We start from the raw sequence: 19,672 nt of genomic DNA on the forward strand, positions 1-19,672 counted from the left end.
TATTAAAATATGTTATTACCTTAACTAAGAATTGTTGATACATCCCTCTATTATCTGTGTGCGTGCACGTAAGCGCTGGAGCGCGCTGCGACGCTTCGATAGCATTTAGCTTAGCCCCATTCATTCAATGGTACCATTTAGAGATAAAGTTAGAAGTGACCAAACACATCAACGTTTTTCCTATTTAAGACGAGTAGTTATACGAGCAAGTTTGGTGGTACAAAATAAAACGTAGCGCTTTTCTAAGCGGATTTAAAAGAGTAACTATATTTTATGGCGTAATAGCACTTTTGGGAGTACTTCGACTCGGCGCAGTAACACCCTCCCTCTCCCATTATGAGAGTAAGAAGGGGAGCGGACTTTTCAGGCGAGTCGAAGTACTCCCAAAAGTGCTATTACGCCATAAAATATAGTTCCTCTTTTAAATCCGCTTAGAAAAGCGCTACGTTTTATTTTGTACCACCAAACTTGCTCGTATAACTACTCGTCTTAAATACGAAAAACGTTGATGTGTTTGGTCACTTCTAACTTTATCTCTAAATGGTACCATTGAATGAATGGGGCTAAGCTAAATGCTATCGAAGCGTCGCAGCGCGCTCCAGCGCTTACGTGCACGCACACAGATGATAGAGGGATGTATCAACAATTCTTAGTTAAGGTAATAACATATTTTAATATTGAAAATGAGTAGACTATTCCTTTAACAAGCGGATATAGTTGAGCCCCCGAAACTCTGGAAGTGTAATGGGCCACCTTTATCATACACTTAGAAAAAAGGTACTAGAAGGTACAAAAGTTGTCACTGGGGCACTCCCTTTCAAAAAGTACACCTTTGTACCTAAAATGTGCATACTGGTACCTGAAAAGTACATATCTGTTCCAAAATAGTACAATTTAGGAACCTCTTAAAAGGTGCTGTCCTAGTGACAACTTTTGTACCTTTATTTCTGAGGGTGTAGAGCCTGAGCAAAACATAGACAGCCTGTTTGTCACACCCTGATGATGGCTCGGCTGAGTCTACATACTAAACACTGAACATTCAAAACCCTAACGCTATCTAAACACGTTCAGTATGCATTTCTCTCCTCATTCTCACAGACCTTTTTGTGAAGCAGGCTTGACTTGAGGGGTTAATGAGTGTACAGATTTATTCTGACACTGACCTTCTCTCTCAGCAGCAGGACACTTATCAGTGGTATTAATAGATTAATGAAATCATAAGCAAAGCCATTAATCATCCCAGCTTTCAGCAGTCAACTCTCTTTCTCGCTGGCAACACCATGCGTCTGAATTAAAACAACACATTTCTGAGGACAGTGAGACTTAATGAGTGAGACCCAGACAGCAAGCAACCATTCAAACAATGTTAAAAATGGTTGATTTTTCAATGTTAATCACATTGAATTAATATCATGCTACACCCTCCATTAAAAAAGATAGAAATTTCAACAAACCACCATTGTGGTGATCAGTGTTTGCTTTGGTTGAGCTCCTGTTTTAAAATAATCTGTTATTGCAAAGAAAACTAGAACTAATGGATCAAGTAATTTAATCCTTGTAAGTTTATCTAAATAGTAGTTCTTGTGTGTGCTTTGTTAATAATGTGAAAATATCGGATGACATTATAGTGCTATATAAAAGCAATGTAACGTCTATTATTTTCAGAATTACAAAAATACACTAAAAAAGACTAACCTATTAAATCAAACTCTGCCATCATGAATCACTCTATGAAACTCATCAATGGTGACAATGAACAAAAGAAAGTTACATGCTGCAATGCATGCTGGGCATCAACATAGTACTAAACTAATCCATGATTCCCAGCATGCATTGCAGTTGATTGTTTCATCTGAATTAGTTTGATAAGTGTCACCATTATTGCGGTTTCTAGGATGAGTGATGATGTTTGAATGTGTTAGTAATTATTTTTTGTTTACCTTGTCACCATGCGTTTACAAACCAGAACAATTATAACGGCCATAAAGGGATCCACCTCATCATGTAAAGCAGCTTAATTTTATCTCATCTTGACACGTGTTTCTGCTTAAACACATACACTGACAAAGAAAAAAAAAAGATTTAACTTACTAAAAGTCAATGGGCTAAGGCTTAACTAAACCTTAACTAAAGCAAACACTGATCACCATAATGGTGGCTCGTTGGCATTTCTATATTTTTTCAATATTAATGGAGGGTGCAAATGTGATATTGATTTAATGCAATTAACTTTGACAAATCAACCATTTTAACATTGGTTCAACCAACCTGATCTCACAAAATACGTGAAATAGTCATGCATTATTTTGCTCAGTTTTGCGTCACGTATTTCCACCATATTACATGCCCCTGCCACGACTTTCTTTTCCGTGACAGTTTCACGTATTGGTTACTCAACTGTTTTTCCTATTTTTAAACAATTGCCGCTTCGGTTTGGGGTTAGATTTGCTGTTTGCGTTAGGATGTCACTTAAAGTATTGGTTTATAAAAAAAAATTTGTATGCTTTTTAAACCATCGTCGCCTGACTTTAGGATGTCATTTTATGTAACAGAAAGTTGTTCTAACCCCAAACCGAAGCGACAATTGTAAGAAAATAGGAAAAACAGTTGAGTAACCAATACGTGAAACTGTCACTTTCCAAAAGTACACCTAAAGATTTCATATTGGTACATCAGGTCAGCATATTGGTACCAAATCTGTACCTAAATGGTAAATATTAGGAACTTTTTAAAGGGTACTGGACCATATTTTTTTGTGTTGGCATCACCATGCTAATTACAAAAACATAATGTAAATGTACCTTAGAAATTAAAAAATGATGAATGGTCCGTATAAATGTGCAAATCTACTAAGAATAAAATGCCTTGATGTCCATCGCCCACACAGACAGCAGCTCTGCCTTAAACTTAATGATCAAACATTTTCTAAAAACTTCAGCTCTCTATAAAAAACAATTAAACATCCCAATTAGCACACAAAGTAACCATGAAACTGATCTTTTTTTCATATAAATTCCTCAGTCTTTCAAGCCGTGACATGTAATCTCATTTAAAAAACACAGAAGATTTACAAAATATTAATCCACATTAACACCCGTATGAAACTGTAAGGGTTTAAATTTAATTTTTAGTGTGAATAAAGGGATTGCTCTCCAATCTTGTTCTCCCTACTTCTTTTGAGAACCAAACAGTGTGGACGATTTTAATAGCCCGTGACATTGTCCTTGATTGTGACATCAGCTGAAGAATAAAGACGCAGACACACTTCTTTTAAGATGTGGACCCAAGAGGGACAAGTGGGCCTGGAAAAGGACTTGGGTTTGACCTGCGAGACAAGTGAACAAGTTATTAAGGACTCACTTTCATATTCTTTTCTTTATAAGTACAGCCTACCCGATAGCTGCACATACATTAGCTAGAGGTCTCCAAGGAAATCTTCTTTATACACATATAAAGATGAGGCTTCTATCTTCAGGGGATGACAATGTAAAATGTGATGTGACATATTCATAAATCATTCCACTTTATTTTAAACTACATTTACATTTAAGAGGCTTCAAAAGCTTTCTAAGCCCTTAAACGTCTAACTCCTAAGGTTGTTATTAACTTTTTAATGCAACTTTTTAAATATCAATTTCATGCAACCATCACACGCAGTATTCTGAAAATACATGCATGCCTTGGTAATCTTTCATTAAAATAGAAGATTACTTATTTAAAGGGGCAATGGCATTAAAATCTGACTTTTTCCATGTTTAAGTGCTATAATTGGGTTCCAAGTGCTTCTATCAACCTAGAAAATGTAAAAAAGAACAACCCAGTAACCATTCTCTACAAGCACATGAAAATTAGGTCATAATTTGGCTCTCCTTATGATGTCATAAGGAGATCTTATTATAATAATACCGCCCCTTTTTCTGCACTATCCAACCATGGGACAGCCATTTAGTGCAGAGAGAAAGAGAGAGAAAATAATTCACAATTGAGTTACAATTTTAACAAACCACCATCATTGCAATCAGTGTTTTAATTTTTTTAGCTCATTTGCATGTTAAAGGACACGCCCAAAACACCCATTTTTGCTCACACCTACAAAGTGTCAATTTTAACATGTTAACATAAATTATCTATATAGTACTTTGAGCTAAAAACTTCACATGTGTACTGTATGGAAACCAAAGATTTATTTTACATCTTAAAAAAGTCTTGTGACATGGCCCCTTTAAAAAGACTTCACCATAGGTCGCACCGACTATTGGTTAATGATAGATTTGAAAAGAAAGCATTACTGTTGGTATACACCGAGACACTCTTGAGAGCTAACTTGACCTTCACCGGCTTTCATGTCCCAGTTGCTATTTCAGTTCCCAGCAGGAAGATGCTCAAATACGGCCTGGATCCTGGGACACAATTTCCATTCTTTCCAAAACAGACCACATTTATTCTTGAATGTCCTGTGTCATATCATGAAAAACATGACTTATTTCAAACACCAATGTTAATTTTATACTTTGTACACTTTGACAGGCAGGAAAAACGACCAAAACGAATGAGCTAAATGAAAATATAATTTAAGGCAGGTGTTTGGATATGTGAATTTGAGTGTGTATGTGAATGAATTACCAAGAGCATAAATTGAAATGGTTTAGACCTTTTATCTATTTTTTTTCTTAGACCCCCAGGCTGAGATGAACCAGAAGACCCCAGACTCTTTTGTAAATTAACAGCAAAGCTCTAAAATATATCACCCTTCTTATGCCAGGCGGTGTGTGACATTTTCTGAATGGCCCTCTTGACATTTAGTAGTAACTTTTTCTGAGCATTTGTGCTTTTATATCCTTCAAGTGGAAAATGAGTAATAACAATGGATGAGACAATTTGTCTTTTACACACATCAGTACACACACAAACACACATTCACAGAGAGCTAAGCTTGGACACGAACAACCAACACTGCTTTTACATGAGGTTTAAGAAGTCAAGTGTTTGTATGCTATTTAAAATATAAAATGGAAATATACAATCCATTTAGCAAATGTTGACGTTTGGTGACAACATGCCCCGATTGGGTGGGCATGCTGTCACCAGTGGCGGCTGGTGACTTCTTTTTTCGAGGGCGCACGATGCGAAGTTCGTCACAACATGTATGTAGCCCGTCATGTGCGTGGTTCATAATTTCAAAATATGTGTTCTGCGCGTCGAGTGATCCTGTGTGCATTACGTGTCTTGTAAAAATAAGTGCCTGCAGCAGACGCGTCTAAAGGGTTTATGATAAAAGACACGCTCGCTTTTGTCAAATACTCGCATAATCTCATGCATAATCAGAGTTTACTGTTAAGGGAGTGTCTTGTGTGTATTTTGTAAACGTGAGCGTCTCTTTTATCATACACGGTTTTGACGTGTGTGCAGCAGGCACTAATTTTGACAAAACACGTGATGCACATGGTTCACATGACACAACGAACACATATTTTGAATTTGCGCCCCTCGGATGAGCAGTCACAAGCCACCACTGGCTGTCACACTATTCAAGGTAAACTATTCAAGACTTAATATATGTTAGAAATATGAAATACAACATATGTGTTTCAAATGTTGTATCGGTTATTTACTTAAACTGTAATAAACTGTATAAAATAAGGTGACCTGACTTTACAACACTGGCAGCCGGTGAGTTGTTTTTCAAGGGCGCACTATGCGAAGCTTGTCAAAACATGTATTTAACCCATCATGTGCGTCACGAGTTGTGTCAAAATACATGTCTGCTGCAGACGCTTTGAATGGTTTATGATAAAACAGATGCTCACGTTAACCAGATACTCTCTTAATCTCATGTGTAGAGAGTTTAGTGTTAAGTGTCTTGTGAGTGAACGTGAGAGACTCTTTTATCATAAACCCATTCGATGCGTGTCAAACAGGTAGTGCTGGGCAAAGATTAAACGCGATTAACCGCATATAAAATAAAAGTTATTTTTTGCATAACATATGTGTGTGCTGTGTGTAATTATTATGTAAATTAAACCACAAACACATACATATATTCATTTCAGAAATTTTAATTTATAATTTTTTTTATTTATATATAATATAGAATATATTAAAATATGAATAAATATATATACGCATGTAAATGTTTCTTAAATACATACATGAATGTGTGTGTATTTATATATACATAATAATTACACACAGCACACACTCATATATTATGGCAAAAAACACTTTTATTCTATATACGATTAATCGCGGTAATCACGTGAAACTATCGCATGCTCACGTGATATTACCGCGTTTAGTTTCGTGTGCGCACGTAAAAACTATCGCACACGCATGTGAAAGCAAAAGTTTCACATGCACGCGCGAAAGTTTCATGTGAGCACACGAAACTAAACTTAAAAAAACAATTCTGCACATGAAGTTTTCGTGTGAGCACATTAAAGTTTCATGTGAGCACTAAACTAACGTTCGATTTTTTTACTCCATTGTCACCTTAGGGGCTTGGTACTATAAATCTTTGCCCAGCACTCATTTTGACATGATGCACATAGGTTCACATGACGCACTAAACCACAAACATTTTCAAAACTGTTAGAGGAAAAAAAACTCTAATTGAGTTTCTGGCTTTTTTGCCTGTGACTGTAAATGATGTGTATTTGTGTTTCTGTGTTAAAATTCATGTAAACATTACAGCAAGATATGAACATCCAGATGTTGCACAGTTAGTAGCCTACCCATGCACTGCACCACAGGCTCAAAGGGACCGACGGAAAACATACAGGCCGACAGGTGCTCGGAAAATCAAACAGAGCCGATGATGATATGTGATGAAGATCAGCAGCTGGTCAGCAGAGCTCCTACCTCGGCTCCCGTTACACGTTCCGCTCTGTCGTATCAAAACAAGAGATTACATTCACCTGCCCAGGTATACAGAGCACAAAAGGTGAGAGAGAGAGAGAGAGAGAGAGAGAGAGAGAGAGAGAGAGAGAGAGTGGGGCAGACTATCTCTACAGCTTTTTCCTTAGTACAGTATACAAAAGAACTAAATTATATTATTTGTTTAATGAAAGGTATTTTAATAAGGCCAATGTTAAAAGTAATCTGATTAGTTATTTTTTTCAATGTCTGTCCCCTGCTGAAAAAAACAATAAAACCATTACAGAAAATTCTAATGGTTTTATTGGGAATTGTATTGGTTCTAATGAAATATGCCCAAAACACACTACAGTGTAGTGGTTTTAATGGTAAAAGCTAATGGTTCCTTCCTATTGGTATTTTAATGGAAACCATTAGAATTTTCTGTAATGGTTTTATTGTTTTTTTCAGCAGGGTCTGTACATATGTAAATTTGTAAGTTACGACCATACAGTCAATACAGTTTTACTATTTATTGTAGTAAATCGTAGTTAATCGTAGTATATTACGTTAATTACCACATTTTGTTAAACTATACTGTAGTAAACGCAAATACTGTTAGATTATTTGTAAATCCCATGGTATGGTTTAAAAACACTATAGTATTTAGGAAGTTTATCACCGTTTACTATAGTAAAAAACAAAAGTATACTACAGTGTACTTTGTTGTATGAGGTTTCTGTATATATGAGGAAATACTGCCACCGCGTGTCGTATTTGAGGAGTTGTAGACGGCCCTGTCACGTGACTCGTTTCAACGCTGCCTACTGCATGAGCTTAGCTGCCAGTCGCAACGCAGTCAGTCAAGACAAAGTTTGACAAAGTGTATGTCATGCATAGATGCTGTAATCTTTTTCATAATGTCTCTGATTGTACAATGCGACTGAAAACTATTTTAAATAAATTTAATATAAGCATTTGACAGACGTTTTCATCCAAAGCAATTGACAGCACAGCTGAATGTTATTATCAACCAGTAATCCCTGGGTATCGAACACATCACCTTCGCGCAAAATATTCTAAAACTATAATTACTTGTAATTTATTTTTAAATATTTTATTTACCTTATTGTATATCATAGCATCCCGCTTAAATTTTAAGGTGGATGTCAATGTGAATGTTGAGGGTCGATTCTTGAAAAAGATTTTGTAAAAAAAAAAAAATGACGAAACAAATTAAAATTTTTTTGTGAACTAGAACTTTTCGTTTTACCTCATGTTTGTTTATTCTGACGCAATTACCTTAATAATTCATTTTCACTCAAGGGCAACAGTTTTATTTACGCTTGGAAATCGTGGAAAAAAATCCAAAACCAAACCTCCAGCAATATTTGGCCAATAATCGTGTATTTGGATTTGTTCAGTTCTGTAGTTACCGGTAAAGTGTAGGCTACGGCGTGGATGTGGGTTCAGATCTCAAGTGATGCTGATGCTGCGCGGTTAAACAGTAGGATGCGTAAACAGTCGTCACGAGACAGCCGCGCGCAACTCCCGCGCTATAGACCATTAAACGGATAATGACCCACTTTATGGACACTCTTTCACTTATTTAAAAGAAAACCGAGTCCTTTTACGAAACATGCACATCTAGAATACGATGGGGGATAAGTTCGAGCTGCTGAAGACACCTGCCAACAGGAGAGCTGTGCGTAAGAAAAGCAAGAATGAGAAACTGCGTTTGCGCGTCATCTTCTTAGACGAAAGCGAGAGAGTTTTTGAGGTGGAGGTAAGAAATCCTATTCATCTTACATTCACGTGTCCAGTGTTTAGCTGCAGTGCAACTGGATATTATCTTATTGTAGCTATATTTTAAAATGTTATATTGCGTTACAATATTTTACATGTAGAGTATAGAAATATAGTTACATATAATGCACTTGCTTTTTAATTGTAATGTTTGTGATCTTTATTAAACAGTCACCTAAGAAGGCAATTTTATTTTAATTTATATCAAATGGTCTGTTTAGCAACGGGAGCATTATTATTATTATTATTTTAAGTTTGCATCCAAAACCATGAGTAAAAACAGAATGTTCAGAATGTAAGCTAATTCTTTTAATTATTTTAATTCTTCTTTACTTTAATACATTCTGAATAAAATAACTTATTTTAGAAAAAAAATGTCTTTATGCACCATTGTGTGTGTGTGTGTGTGTGTGTGTGAGAGAGCGAGAGAGAGAGAGAGAGAGAGAGAGAGAGAGAGAGAGAGAGAGAGAGAGAGAGAGAGAGAGAGAGAGAGATCTCACTTTTGGTCCAGCTGTCTTGCTTGTAAAGGAGCATCATTTTATGTCCTATTATGTGCTTGCTGCATCTTTATGGGGGTTGCTCCGTGTGTGTGTGTGTGTGTGTGTGTTTGTGCCTGAGGGGCGTTAGCTGCTTTTACGCAGAGCAATCCTGCTGTCCCAGTCAGGACGAGGGGTAAAAAGCAGGTAAGAAATAAAGTGAGTAAGGAGGGGAAGGGCGAGAAAGGGATGGACAGAGAAGTGCCTTTGAGGCATGTATGTGTTTGAATAGGGTGAATATGGTGGCTTCCATGGAACAGGAGCGTCTCCTGGCCTCATTCCATACAGCATGCCAGCAGTCCTCTACATCCTCGGGCAAAACAGGCAATTAGCAAAAGAGGCAGGAAAATAAAGAGATTACAGATCAGGGTAAGAAATGATCTGTAGTCAGCATTCCTAGTCCTTCTGCTGATCTGCTCATATGTCGGGTTTTAAAAAAATCACTAACTTCCAGATGAGTAGCTAACTCGTCTTGCAGACATTGATGCTTCAATTTGTGGAACTTGCTGAGAAACTTTCTTTAAACCATCACACTTGCACCTGCAAAAACAAGTACATAAAATATCATAGGCTTATACTACAGGAGGCGTCTGAGTCTTTTCTAGGGACCAGAATAGAGGCTTTGGCTCTTTTGGCTTGGACCAGCACCTTGCAACTGCCCAGAACACCCTGTAGCAATAATTTAGCAACATCCTTTTGCACAGGCAAGCATCACTAGCACATGTTTAATTCTAGATAGAGAAATTTATTGCAGATTGTATTCAGTGGACATTAAATAAAGTTAGCAGTGAATTTAATTATCTGGGCAGCAATGATTCACACTTGAAAATCCCATTTAGTCCTGAATAAACGCATAAAAGAAATGGTTTATGCAAATGGTTGCTTTACTTCTAAAAGTCTGTGTATTCCAACATTCAAACTGTGATGATAACAAATGTGTTTTTCTTCTGCCCACTTTATGCCGTGTGCTTGAACCCATCATGCTTGTTTCACACTTTATCTCTCTATCTTCTTCTCTTGTTCCATCCCTCTGACGGGATAATGTAAGGGTAGTTTTTCCTTGCTGTCAAAGTAAATACAGGGTTTGGGAACACATCCTCTCACACATATTGTATATATAACCGCTCACAAACACACTCATCAGGATACCAACCCTGTATTTTGAGGCTGACTCAGTGAGCATCTGACTTTCCCATAATTCCATTTGAGCGCATCAGTCGCTGCAGATACAATTAGCAATGAAAGTCGGTCTTGAGATCTCATTACCAGCTTTATCAAGTCAGAAGTAATGCAGTAAGAACTAAATCTGATTGAGTAATTTTACAGCGACATTGCAGTTACATCACACAAAAAAAGTGACGTGACTGTATGAAAACTGTACGAAGGGTGCCTTTCTTAAGCTCACCTCAGTCGCAACCTGTTGGTTGTGAGAATTGAACCGGTGACCCTACAAGCCCGACTCTCTAGCCATGACTTCTCCAAGAAACAGTTTGAGGCAGCACTAAAACAAGTATCTTTTAAAATGCCATTTTCTCCTTTATTGTGTTCTTCACTTTCCCACAGAAAAACATCCTTGGTTCGGATTTCTTCAATAAGGTGTGTGGTCATTTAAAACTGCTGGAGAAGGAGTATTTTGGCCTGGAGTTTCGTCACCATACAGGCAGTTATGTGAGTCAAGACCTTTAGTGTACCTGTTGATGATGGCATGAGTGTTAATGACAATTTACATTTAGAGAGGAACTTATCCTTTATTTACTCACCCAATGGCTTATTTCTTTGTTCTTCAAAACCAAAACATGGATTTTTAAAGGTGCCGTAGAACAGTGGTTCTCAAACTTTTTCCGTGTGCGGCCCCCCTTGTGTACGATGCATTCCTTCACGGCCCCCCCAAAGAAAATTTATGACAAAAACTGTTCTAAAGTTTTACATTTTAATTAAACAAAACATATTCAGTTATACAAAGTAGTGCTGTTGGTTAGTAGCCTTATTTTTTTTTTTTTAGGTTTAATTACACAGAATTCATGATAAATTAATGTATTTTATAAAATGTCATAAAACTGGGGCCCCCCTGGCACCATCTCGCGGCCCCCCTGGGGGCTCCGGACCCTAGTTTGAGAACCACTGCCGTAGAATGTAAAACTGTATTAAGCTAGGCATAGATGAATAATAAGAGTTCTGTACATGGTAATGACATATTGCCAGCTTTAAACACGATTGTTTCCTCCTTCTTGTAAACCTCGTGCATGCAAGAGACCGCTGGAAAACAGGCCAATCTTAACAAAACACCGACTTGGATGTTACAGTCATGATGTACGCCCCAACATTAAATTACACATTCAATTAAGTATAATGTTGTTACAATGCTAAAAACAAAGTTGTCACTGCCGAGTTAGCGCTATATGCTAGTTAATGCTATATGCTAACGTTTAGGCTGAAGTTCTACTATTGACGTTACCTTACCCCTCAGACGCGTCCATTAATAATCACCAAACAAGTAATTATTTCTCAAATTCCATATCTGATACAGGCTCAAACAAAAGGTTTGTTTACACACACAAAGATACTGAAGGAGCTGCTCTGTGAAACAGCCAATCAGAGCTTAACATTATTATTCATGACCCTTTATTAATAAATGGTTAATAATAAACCATTTAATTTTAAAGGCAAATCTGTAAATGGACATGTAAAACCGTCTCTGGAAATTTTTGCACTAAATAAAGCCACACCTTCTATGTAGATATCAGAGAACAATTTAACAAATTGTTTTAATTCATTCCTTGGCACCTTAAAAATAGGTTAGGGTTTTCACCAAACCCACTTATATGTCTTCAGGACACTTGGAATGTACATCTTAAGTCAGGTGGATTTATTTTATAATGGTGAAGAGTTGGTCACAATCCATATCGATTGTATCCAGAAAACCTAGTACGATGACATCTTTTTTTATTTTTGGGTGACTGTGGTCTGTAAGTACTTGCTTGCTATTTCTTTCATGCATCTAAAGGAAATCTTTGTTTTGCAGGTCTGGCTCGAACACCTGAAGCCTGTGACTAAACAGATGAAGAGTAAGTTTTACAATAATAATCATGTGACAAAGTCTAATCACTTAAGCTTTGATAGATTACTTGTTATCCCAATTTACAGAGTAGGGGCTTATATGGTATGAGAAATGATATGGGGTACAAGTAACAAAAAAAATGCTGTATTATATTTATGGTGTGCCTGTAGAAAGCATCAACAATATGTGACTCAGTCTGTGAAGACCTAGCTAAAGTCGTTTTCTGTGATTAACCGCTTTCATAAAATCATCCGACATCATGTACATTCATAAGAACATTCTGTGAAAATATAACCTTGATATCTTGGCTAAGGCCATCTCAAAGTTTGAAATTAATCAGCAATGGCTGACTATTTGATAATTGAAAAAATTTAGTTTTTAGTGATTTATAATTCAAATTGTTTAAGTCCGTTTCACAGCTTCCTTTTTCGATTTATTTTATGTATTGGTTTCTGATTGTTTTTTCCTATTTTCTTCCATTGTTGCTTGGGTTTGGGGTTAGAACCACTTCTGTTACATTTCTAGACATCATAGCCCAAACCCCAACTCTAACCCCAACTACAGGCGAGAATAGTTTTAAAAGCTGAAGAACAGCCTGTAGAAACCAATACATAAAAGTACATCCTAACCCAAACCCCAAATCTAACCTCAAGGGACAATGATTTAAAAATAGAAAAAAAATGAGAAAACAACACAAAAAATTACACAAAAAAGAAAGTAATGCCACGGGTACGAAAAACTATTTATTGAAATTTGTGACACAACAAAGACATTCGTGCTCAAGACATGAAAACATTTTCGTCCCATGGACACGAATAAATTAATCACATTTTTCATAACTATAATTCAACTTTCCGTGAGATCATGTTACTGAATACAATACTTGTGCTTCCCACAGATACCAGTGATGTGGCGTTTCATTTTATTGTAAAGTTCTTCCCCCCTGATCCAGGACAACTGCAGAGAGGCTTGACCAGGTAAACCATGAGCACGTTTACCATAGACAGAAAAATAATAGATGATAATATGTGATATGGGTTCAGTCTGACTGATACCTCTTTTATGCAGGTATCTGTTTGCCCTTCAGATCAAACAGGATCTGTCTAATGGCAGCCTAACCTGTAATGACAACAGCGCCGCCCTGCTGGTCTCTCATATACTCCAAGGTAATTCTTTTCACTGGCTTAAAGTCTGTGTAAAGTCATTTTACAAAATTGTTTCTAAACCCTTTTCACGAGTTCACATTAACATGTAATCAATAGGAAATCAGATAAAGCATATTTGGCGTGCTGTCCGAGGGGAGGGCTCCGAGCTCTGAATTTTAGCCCGAACCCACAGTACTACCCCCTTTTAAACTGGGATAGATAAAAGTACTAGCTGAGAGTGAGGCGATGGGGTGAAGGAGGGATGCTGCAAAAACTGTCATGGGACAGAGATGAGTGACAGCTATATATAGACAACTCTTTGCACTGATTGGTTGGATTATATGACCATGCTCCTCCCGAACTTAGTTAAAGGCGGAGTGCATGATTTTTGAAAAACACTTTGGAAAAGAGAGTCGGGCCGAGTACCAAAACACAATTGTAGCCAATCGGCAATAAGGGGCGTGTCTACTAACCAACATCGTTGCCTGTGATAAGATGTGTGGGGCGGGTCTATCAAAAGAAGGTCCAAATATTATTGGGGTAGGGGCGTGTTTGTTTAGTTGATTTTAAATATCAACATTGGCTTTCAAAGATCATTATAAATGTTAGAAACGTATTGCTAAAAAAAACATTACAAAGAATGTAAAAAATGTAGTAATATGTAACACCGTTAAATAGATTTTTAACATTTCTGTGTTTTTAGTATAATTCGGACAGGATTAAAACAGTAAACTCAATAAAGCCAAGCATGCACTGTGCGATTTTCAAGAAGCAAAAACACTGAGTTAAGGGCAATCGGTTTGCTGCTCTGCTTCAACTGTGCAAAAGCCTCATGAGGAGCGACCAAAATTTGAGAACTTGTCAGAAATTCATCCGACCATTCGATTGCAGGTCGGGAGAGGTTAATTGCCTCTCGTTTCTCCATGTACACTGCGCGACAAACGACAAGCAATGAAGATAAAATTGGGCCCGACTTACAAAAAGTCACACTTCATAGAAATTGGCTCAAATTCGGATGGTAAATCTGACAGTTTTTATCCTGCCTAACGCACTAGAGGCACAAAGCATGGCCCCACCCCTAACACAATCACAAGCATCCATTCAGGTTATAGCAGCATTTGAAAACTATTTATTATACATTATGCATATAATATACATTGTTCTCTGCCTCCCTTTGTAGCAGAAATCGGGGATTATGATGAGGAGCTGGATGCTCATCATCTTGAAAGTAAGCAGTATGTTCCAAACCAGGAGTATTTGGACCACAAAATCATCCGCTTTCATAAAAGGCACAGGTAACACACAGTCAGAAAAATGGTCCAAAATTGGTCCCTAGCTATTGCTGGGGCGATAGCCTTTTTATAAAAGTACACCTCTATACCTCTATATGGCGGCTGGTGACTTCTTTTTTCGAAGGCGCTCAATGTGAAGTTCGTCACAACATGTATGTAGCCCATCATGTGTGGGGTTTGTAATTTCAAAATATGTGTTCGGCGTGTCGACTAATCCTATGTGCATCACGTGTCTTGTCAAAATAAGTGCCTGCTGCAGACTCGTCTAAAGGGTTTATGATAAAAGAGACGCTCACATTTGCCAGATTCTCGCATAATCTCATGCGTAATCAGAGTTTACTGTTAAGGGCGTGTATTTTGTGAACGTGAGGGCCTCTTTTATCATAAACGGGTTTGACGTGTGTGCAGCAGGCACTTATTCTGACAAAACACATGATGCACAGGGTTCACATGACACACAAACACATATTTTGAAAACACGAGCAACACACATGACATTTCGAATGCATATTTTGAATTTGCTCCCCTCGGAAGAGCAGTCACGAGCCGCCATTGCTCTGTACCTAAAAAGGTCATATTAGTGGTATCAAATGTATACATAATAATGTATAAATTTAGCATAATATTTATCATAATATTACAATATTTATAAATGTAAAAAAAATTCACAAATGTAAAAATATATCATGCATAACCAAGTAAACTGCAGAAAATGTACCGGTATATCTGTTCTCTAATCATGTGTGAATAAAATTTGATAACAGTATTTATACAGTCACATCACACTGCATGTACCACTTTTTTATCCAAAGTCACAGCTACATTCAAGCTATTTTATGGATAAAAATGTCAAAATAAACCAAAAAGTCACTTCAAAATATATGTCACGATCACCAAATCAATACCCAGCATTGAGATGATTTCAGCCATAATCATTCACATAATACTTTTTTCCTGGGTCAGAGGTCACACTCCTTCTGAATCAGATGTGCACTTGCTGGAGGTCGCCCGCAAAATGGACATGTACGGGATCCGGCCGCATCCTGCTCATGACGGAGAAGGCATGAGGATCAACCTCGCTGTCACACACATGGGAGTGCTCGTCTTTCAGGTGCAAAAACATACGCTTACACTTTTTAAAAGAAGTTTGACAAATGCATAGATTGTACAATATAAATGCAATGAGAACCTGAAATGCAGCAAAAAAATAAAAAATAAATGCTCCCTCCTACCCTAATTAAACATTTACCATCTATCACCAGTATCAGGGAAATACAAAGATCAATACCTTCAGCTGGGCCAAGATCCGTAAGCTGAGCTTCAAGAAGAAACATTTCCTTCTTAAACTCCACACTGAGACTGGGGTGAGACGCATAGTGTTTCTCCTAAATTAATGCAAGTTGGACTATCACAACGTTTTTCTATTTTAGACAGCACCAATTAGGTTGTGAGAACATTTTAATTGGTCATGCATGGTTTATATTAACGATTGGCCAAATTTTTTAAGACATTATTGCTTCGCAGGAAAGTCCTAGCCTGATGCTGTTTAATGCCGCACAAGTCTTCATCATATTAACAACTGGCAGGAATGTTTTTAAAAGCTGAATTTTTTCAGTAGTATATCTATCATTCATTCCCATATTTACACGTTAGCCTTCGAGGAGGGACACCGTTGAGTTCTCAATGGCCAGCAGAGATGTTTGTAAGGCATTTTGGAAGATGTGCGTGGAGTACCATGCATTCTTCAGACTTGCTGAGGAACCCAAGTCACAACCAAAATCCATTCTTTCCAGCAAAGGATCCAGTTTCAGATACAGGTATGAGAGAGACACAGAATGTGCCTGCAGGGACTTAAGATTAGATGAATTGTGAATCTGATATGCAGCCCCAGTTGTGGAAATACTTTACGCTATAAAACATCCAAAAGCCTCTGAGGTACCAATATGTGTATTTACGGTACCAACATGTACCCTTGAGGTACATGTACAGTAGGCACCCTTACGGCGCATTCACACGGGGCGTAAGCGTTAACGCTTAACGGAAGGCTTGTCTGAAGCGTGTCCAACAGCCAATCACAGTGGCCGCTACACATGCTCCGTTCTTCCATAAACGTAATTGGCTGGCTCTGTCTAGGTAATTTGCATAAGGCGATCTGATTGGCTGACGCACCCGTTGCCACTTGAAAAGTTGAGAAATGTTCAACTTCTGCCGCGAGTAACAGCACTGACGCGGAGCCGACGGATCCACAATTCAGTTCGGCAACGCATGACGTCACCCATTAAAAGTGAATGGGAAGCGTTAACGCTGACGCCCCGTGTGAATGCGCCGTTAGTGAACCGGGCCCACCTGCAAGCTGGCCAGGGCGCGATTAACCAAACTGCGACCGGGGACGGGACAGAGCCGTCACATTGGTCAAACAACCAAGGCTTTGGGGTCAAACGTGCTCAGGTGTGGTTTGGTTGGGATAATGTAAGTGCCCCCTAAGTTGTTGACCCATATGCACATTTTCTAAGCTAATTTGGGTTTGTCCATATTGGGGTTACACAACCCAACATTTCTTAGAGTGCAGTTTTTTTAAACGTCATTGTATGCTTATGCTTTTCGTGTCGTAGCGGGAGGACGCAAAGGCAACTACTTGAGTGTGTAGGCTCTGGAGAGAAGAAACATTCGCCTTTTGAAAGGTAAGATGTTATATCGGATGTCATGATATGGATAGAAGACACGGCCAACTAAATTTTGTTAACGTTTGTTTAATTTCGACGGCATTAGCATCACTAAAACACTTTTCGAGAAGAAATTGCATCATCTTTAAGCTATGACTACAGGGGTCCACCATAATAATGCATGTGTTCGTTTTTTCTGTGTATCTCTCCACCAAACATTGTGCTTTTTTCACAGAACTCACTGTAAATATGATGCTCGTCAATGTAGATCCTCACCTGACATTCTTACCGACGTCTCTAAGCAGGTATCTTACCACAAAATGTATATCCCAGCTGTCACTGGGGCAGTACCCTTTAAAAAAAGTACAGCTTTGCACCTAATGGTACATATTAGGACATTTCAAAAGGTGACACTGCGTACATATTACACCAATTTTTTCAAACAGCACACTTGACCATATTTCAAATGTTTTTAAATTAGGTTTCTCTACTTTGTGCTCCTTTTTCACACAGCTGTACGAGCAGTCCCATCTACCTCCTGACTCGACTGTTGCCGAGCAACACAACGAACAACCAGGTGTAGCAAAGCGCAGCCTATCTGCAGTGGAAGTCATGTTCGCGACTGAGCTAGAACGATCAAGGCCTTTGTCAAGAAACCCTGCCTTCTCGAGCAATTCTGCTTCGCCTAAGCTTCGCTCCCTGTCCACATCAGGAGCGGAGCATCGCGGGAGGGGGGCACAGAGACAGAAAGCAAAGAGACGATTGTCTCCCAGCACTCAGCATCTGGTGCTACTCTATCCTAACACACCCCATCTGCAGTTTCACCCAGTTCTGCCCACCTTCCCGCTCACCGCTCACCCATTCCTATTCCAAGACCACACGTCCTCTTCTCTAGACCGCCTCCCTCAAACCCATCACCACTCTGTGCCTCTACAATACTTGCCTAGACAAATCGGCCACTCCTCCTTGCCATCCTCTTGCTTGTCACCGCAACTACTGAAGCAGCAGGAGAGACACCGCCACGATGCTCAGGGATTGGCTGAATCAAGACTGTACCCCAGAGGAGGGGTTGGGCTGAATCGAAAACTGGAGTTGAGTAGAGTGGAGGCGGGCCATTACAGTGACGACTCCACCTTTCAGACCGGCTTGCCACGTCGAGCTTCAAGCCAACCAGACGTCAAATTCCAGAGGCCGACACTCGCCTCGAACGCTGCTGCCTACGCATCCGAATATCGCCCACTGGGCTATTATCCACATTTATCTCGACACCAGGTTCCCACCAGGCCTACCTACCTTCCTCTAAGTCCCGCCCCTCTCCCGGAAAGACCGACTTCATTATGCGTACTTGGCACAGGAAGTTACAGCGATTCCGATTCTGACACATTCTACCCCTACTTCCCCGCATTAGGCAAAGTGGTACGTTCTGGTCCCCTGGCACGTATGCGCTTTTCTTCTGGAAGCCTCCAGTTAGATGAAGAGGACGGAGAGGATGAGGAAGAAGAGCAGGATTGTCAAAACGAACGGGAGGAGAATACGACTTTCACTACTGTCAAGGTGATGAAGTTGTAGCCCTGTGGAAAATGTTGACATTATTGAGGCATTATTGATGGGGTTGAACAAATAACGCAATAAGCTGTGGCCTGCAGACCTTTGGCTGATAATGAAGACAGAGGAGAATTATCATTATTCAGGAAAAATTAGGTAACATGACTGTAAATATGCATAGCTGATCTAAAGTTATATTTTGTGGTAAGCCGCACTGAATTTATTTCATTGTTTCACATTATTGAATAAGTAAATAATCATTGTGGTGATTTTGAGTACATCCTAAATTTCAGCAAAGTATTATTTATGTCCAGTTATTTAACAAATAGAAAGTTAAAGCATCTGTTAGCTAACAATGAAAACAACACAATGCTTACAGTATGTGGCGGGACAAAAGTAACAATTCATTCTTCGACATTTGTGCTATTGTACCAATATGTTTTTAAGGATGTGAGTTTGGTCAATACATTTTTAACTTGTCAATAAATTTTGTCCATCACTGTGATATACAGGATATTTTTATAGCATTGCTCATTAGCACTAAATAATTTGACCTATTTTATCAACACTAACACCTTCATCCTTTGAACCCCATCCATTATGTCTCTAAAGCCCCAACAATACTTTGAACCTTTCCTAAAGTTCACCATACTCAAGCATTTAAAGCGTTAAGATAGGGCCACACCAAAAGATTTTTTTAAAAATCTTATCAGATTTTTAAAATGTGATTTTCAAACATGATGAAAAAAATCTACGATTTACCAGTTTTGTTCCT

At 38.5% G+C, this 19,672-nt stretch overlaps 1 protein-coding gene across 1 annotated transcript; it reads left to right on the plus strand.

Annotated features, from left to right (window-relative positions):
* The first annotated feature begins 8,167 nt into the window (after nucleotides 1–8,167).
* LOC129444912 (FERM domain-containing protein 7) lies at nucleotides 8,168–19,338 on the plus strand. Its single transcript, XM_055205932.2, has 12 exons — nucleotides 8,168–8,638; nucleotides 10,758–10,862; nucleotides 12,217–12,259; nucleotides 13,151–13,229; nucleotides 13,321–13,418; nucleotides 14,578–14,692; nucleotides 15,653–15,800; nucleotides 15,958–16,053; nucleotides 16,343–16,506; nucleotides 17,302–17,370; nucleotides 17,588–17,657; nucleotides 17,866–19,338. The coding sequence occupies exons 1-12, from the start codon at nucleotides 8,510–8,512 to the stop codon at nucleotides 18,919–18,921; spliced, it is 2,172 nt and encodes a 723-aa protein (XP_055061907.2). The 5' UTR covers nucleotides 8,168–8,509; the 3' UTR covers nucleotides 18,922–19,338.
* Nucleotides 19,339–19,672: the final 334 nt, after the last annotated feature.

Source organism: Misgurnus anguillicaudatus, chromosome 3 (assembly GCF_027580225.2).
Source record: "Misgurnus anguillicaudatus chromosome 3, ASM2758022v2, whole genome shotgun sequence".
Lineage (NCBI taxonomy): Eukaryota > Metazoa > Chordata > Actinopteri > Cypriniformes > Cobitidae > Misgurnus > Misgurnus anguillicaudatus.

Coding starts and splice junctions, on each gene's coding strand:
- LOC129444912 (XM_055205932.2), top strand. CDS start 8,510: ATGGGGGATAAGTTCGAGCTGCTGAAGACACCTGCCAACAGGAGAGCT. Junction 10,863..12,216: donor GTCACCATACAGGCAGTTAT/GTGAGTCAAGAC, acceptor TTTGTTTTGCAG/GTCTGGCTCGAACACCTGAA. Junction 13,419..14,577: donor GGTCTCTCATATACTCCAAG/GTAATTCTTTTC, acceptor CTCCCTTTGTAG/CAGAAATCGGGGATTATGAT.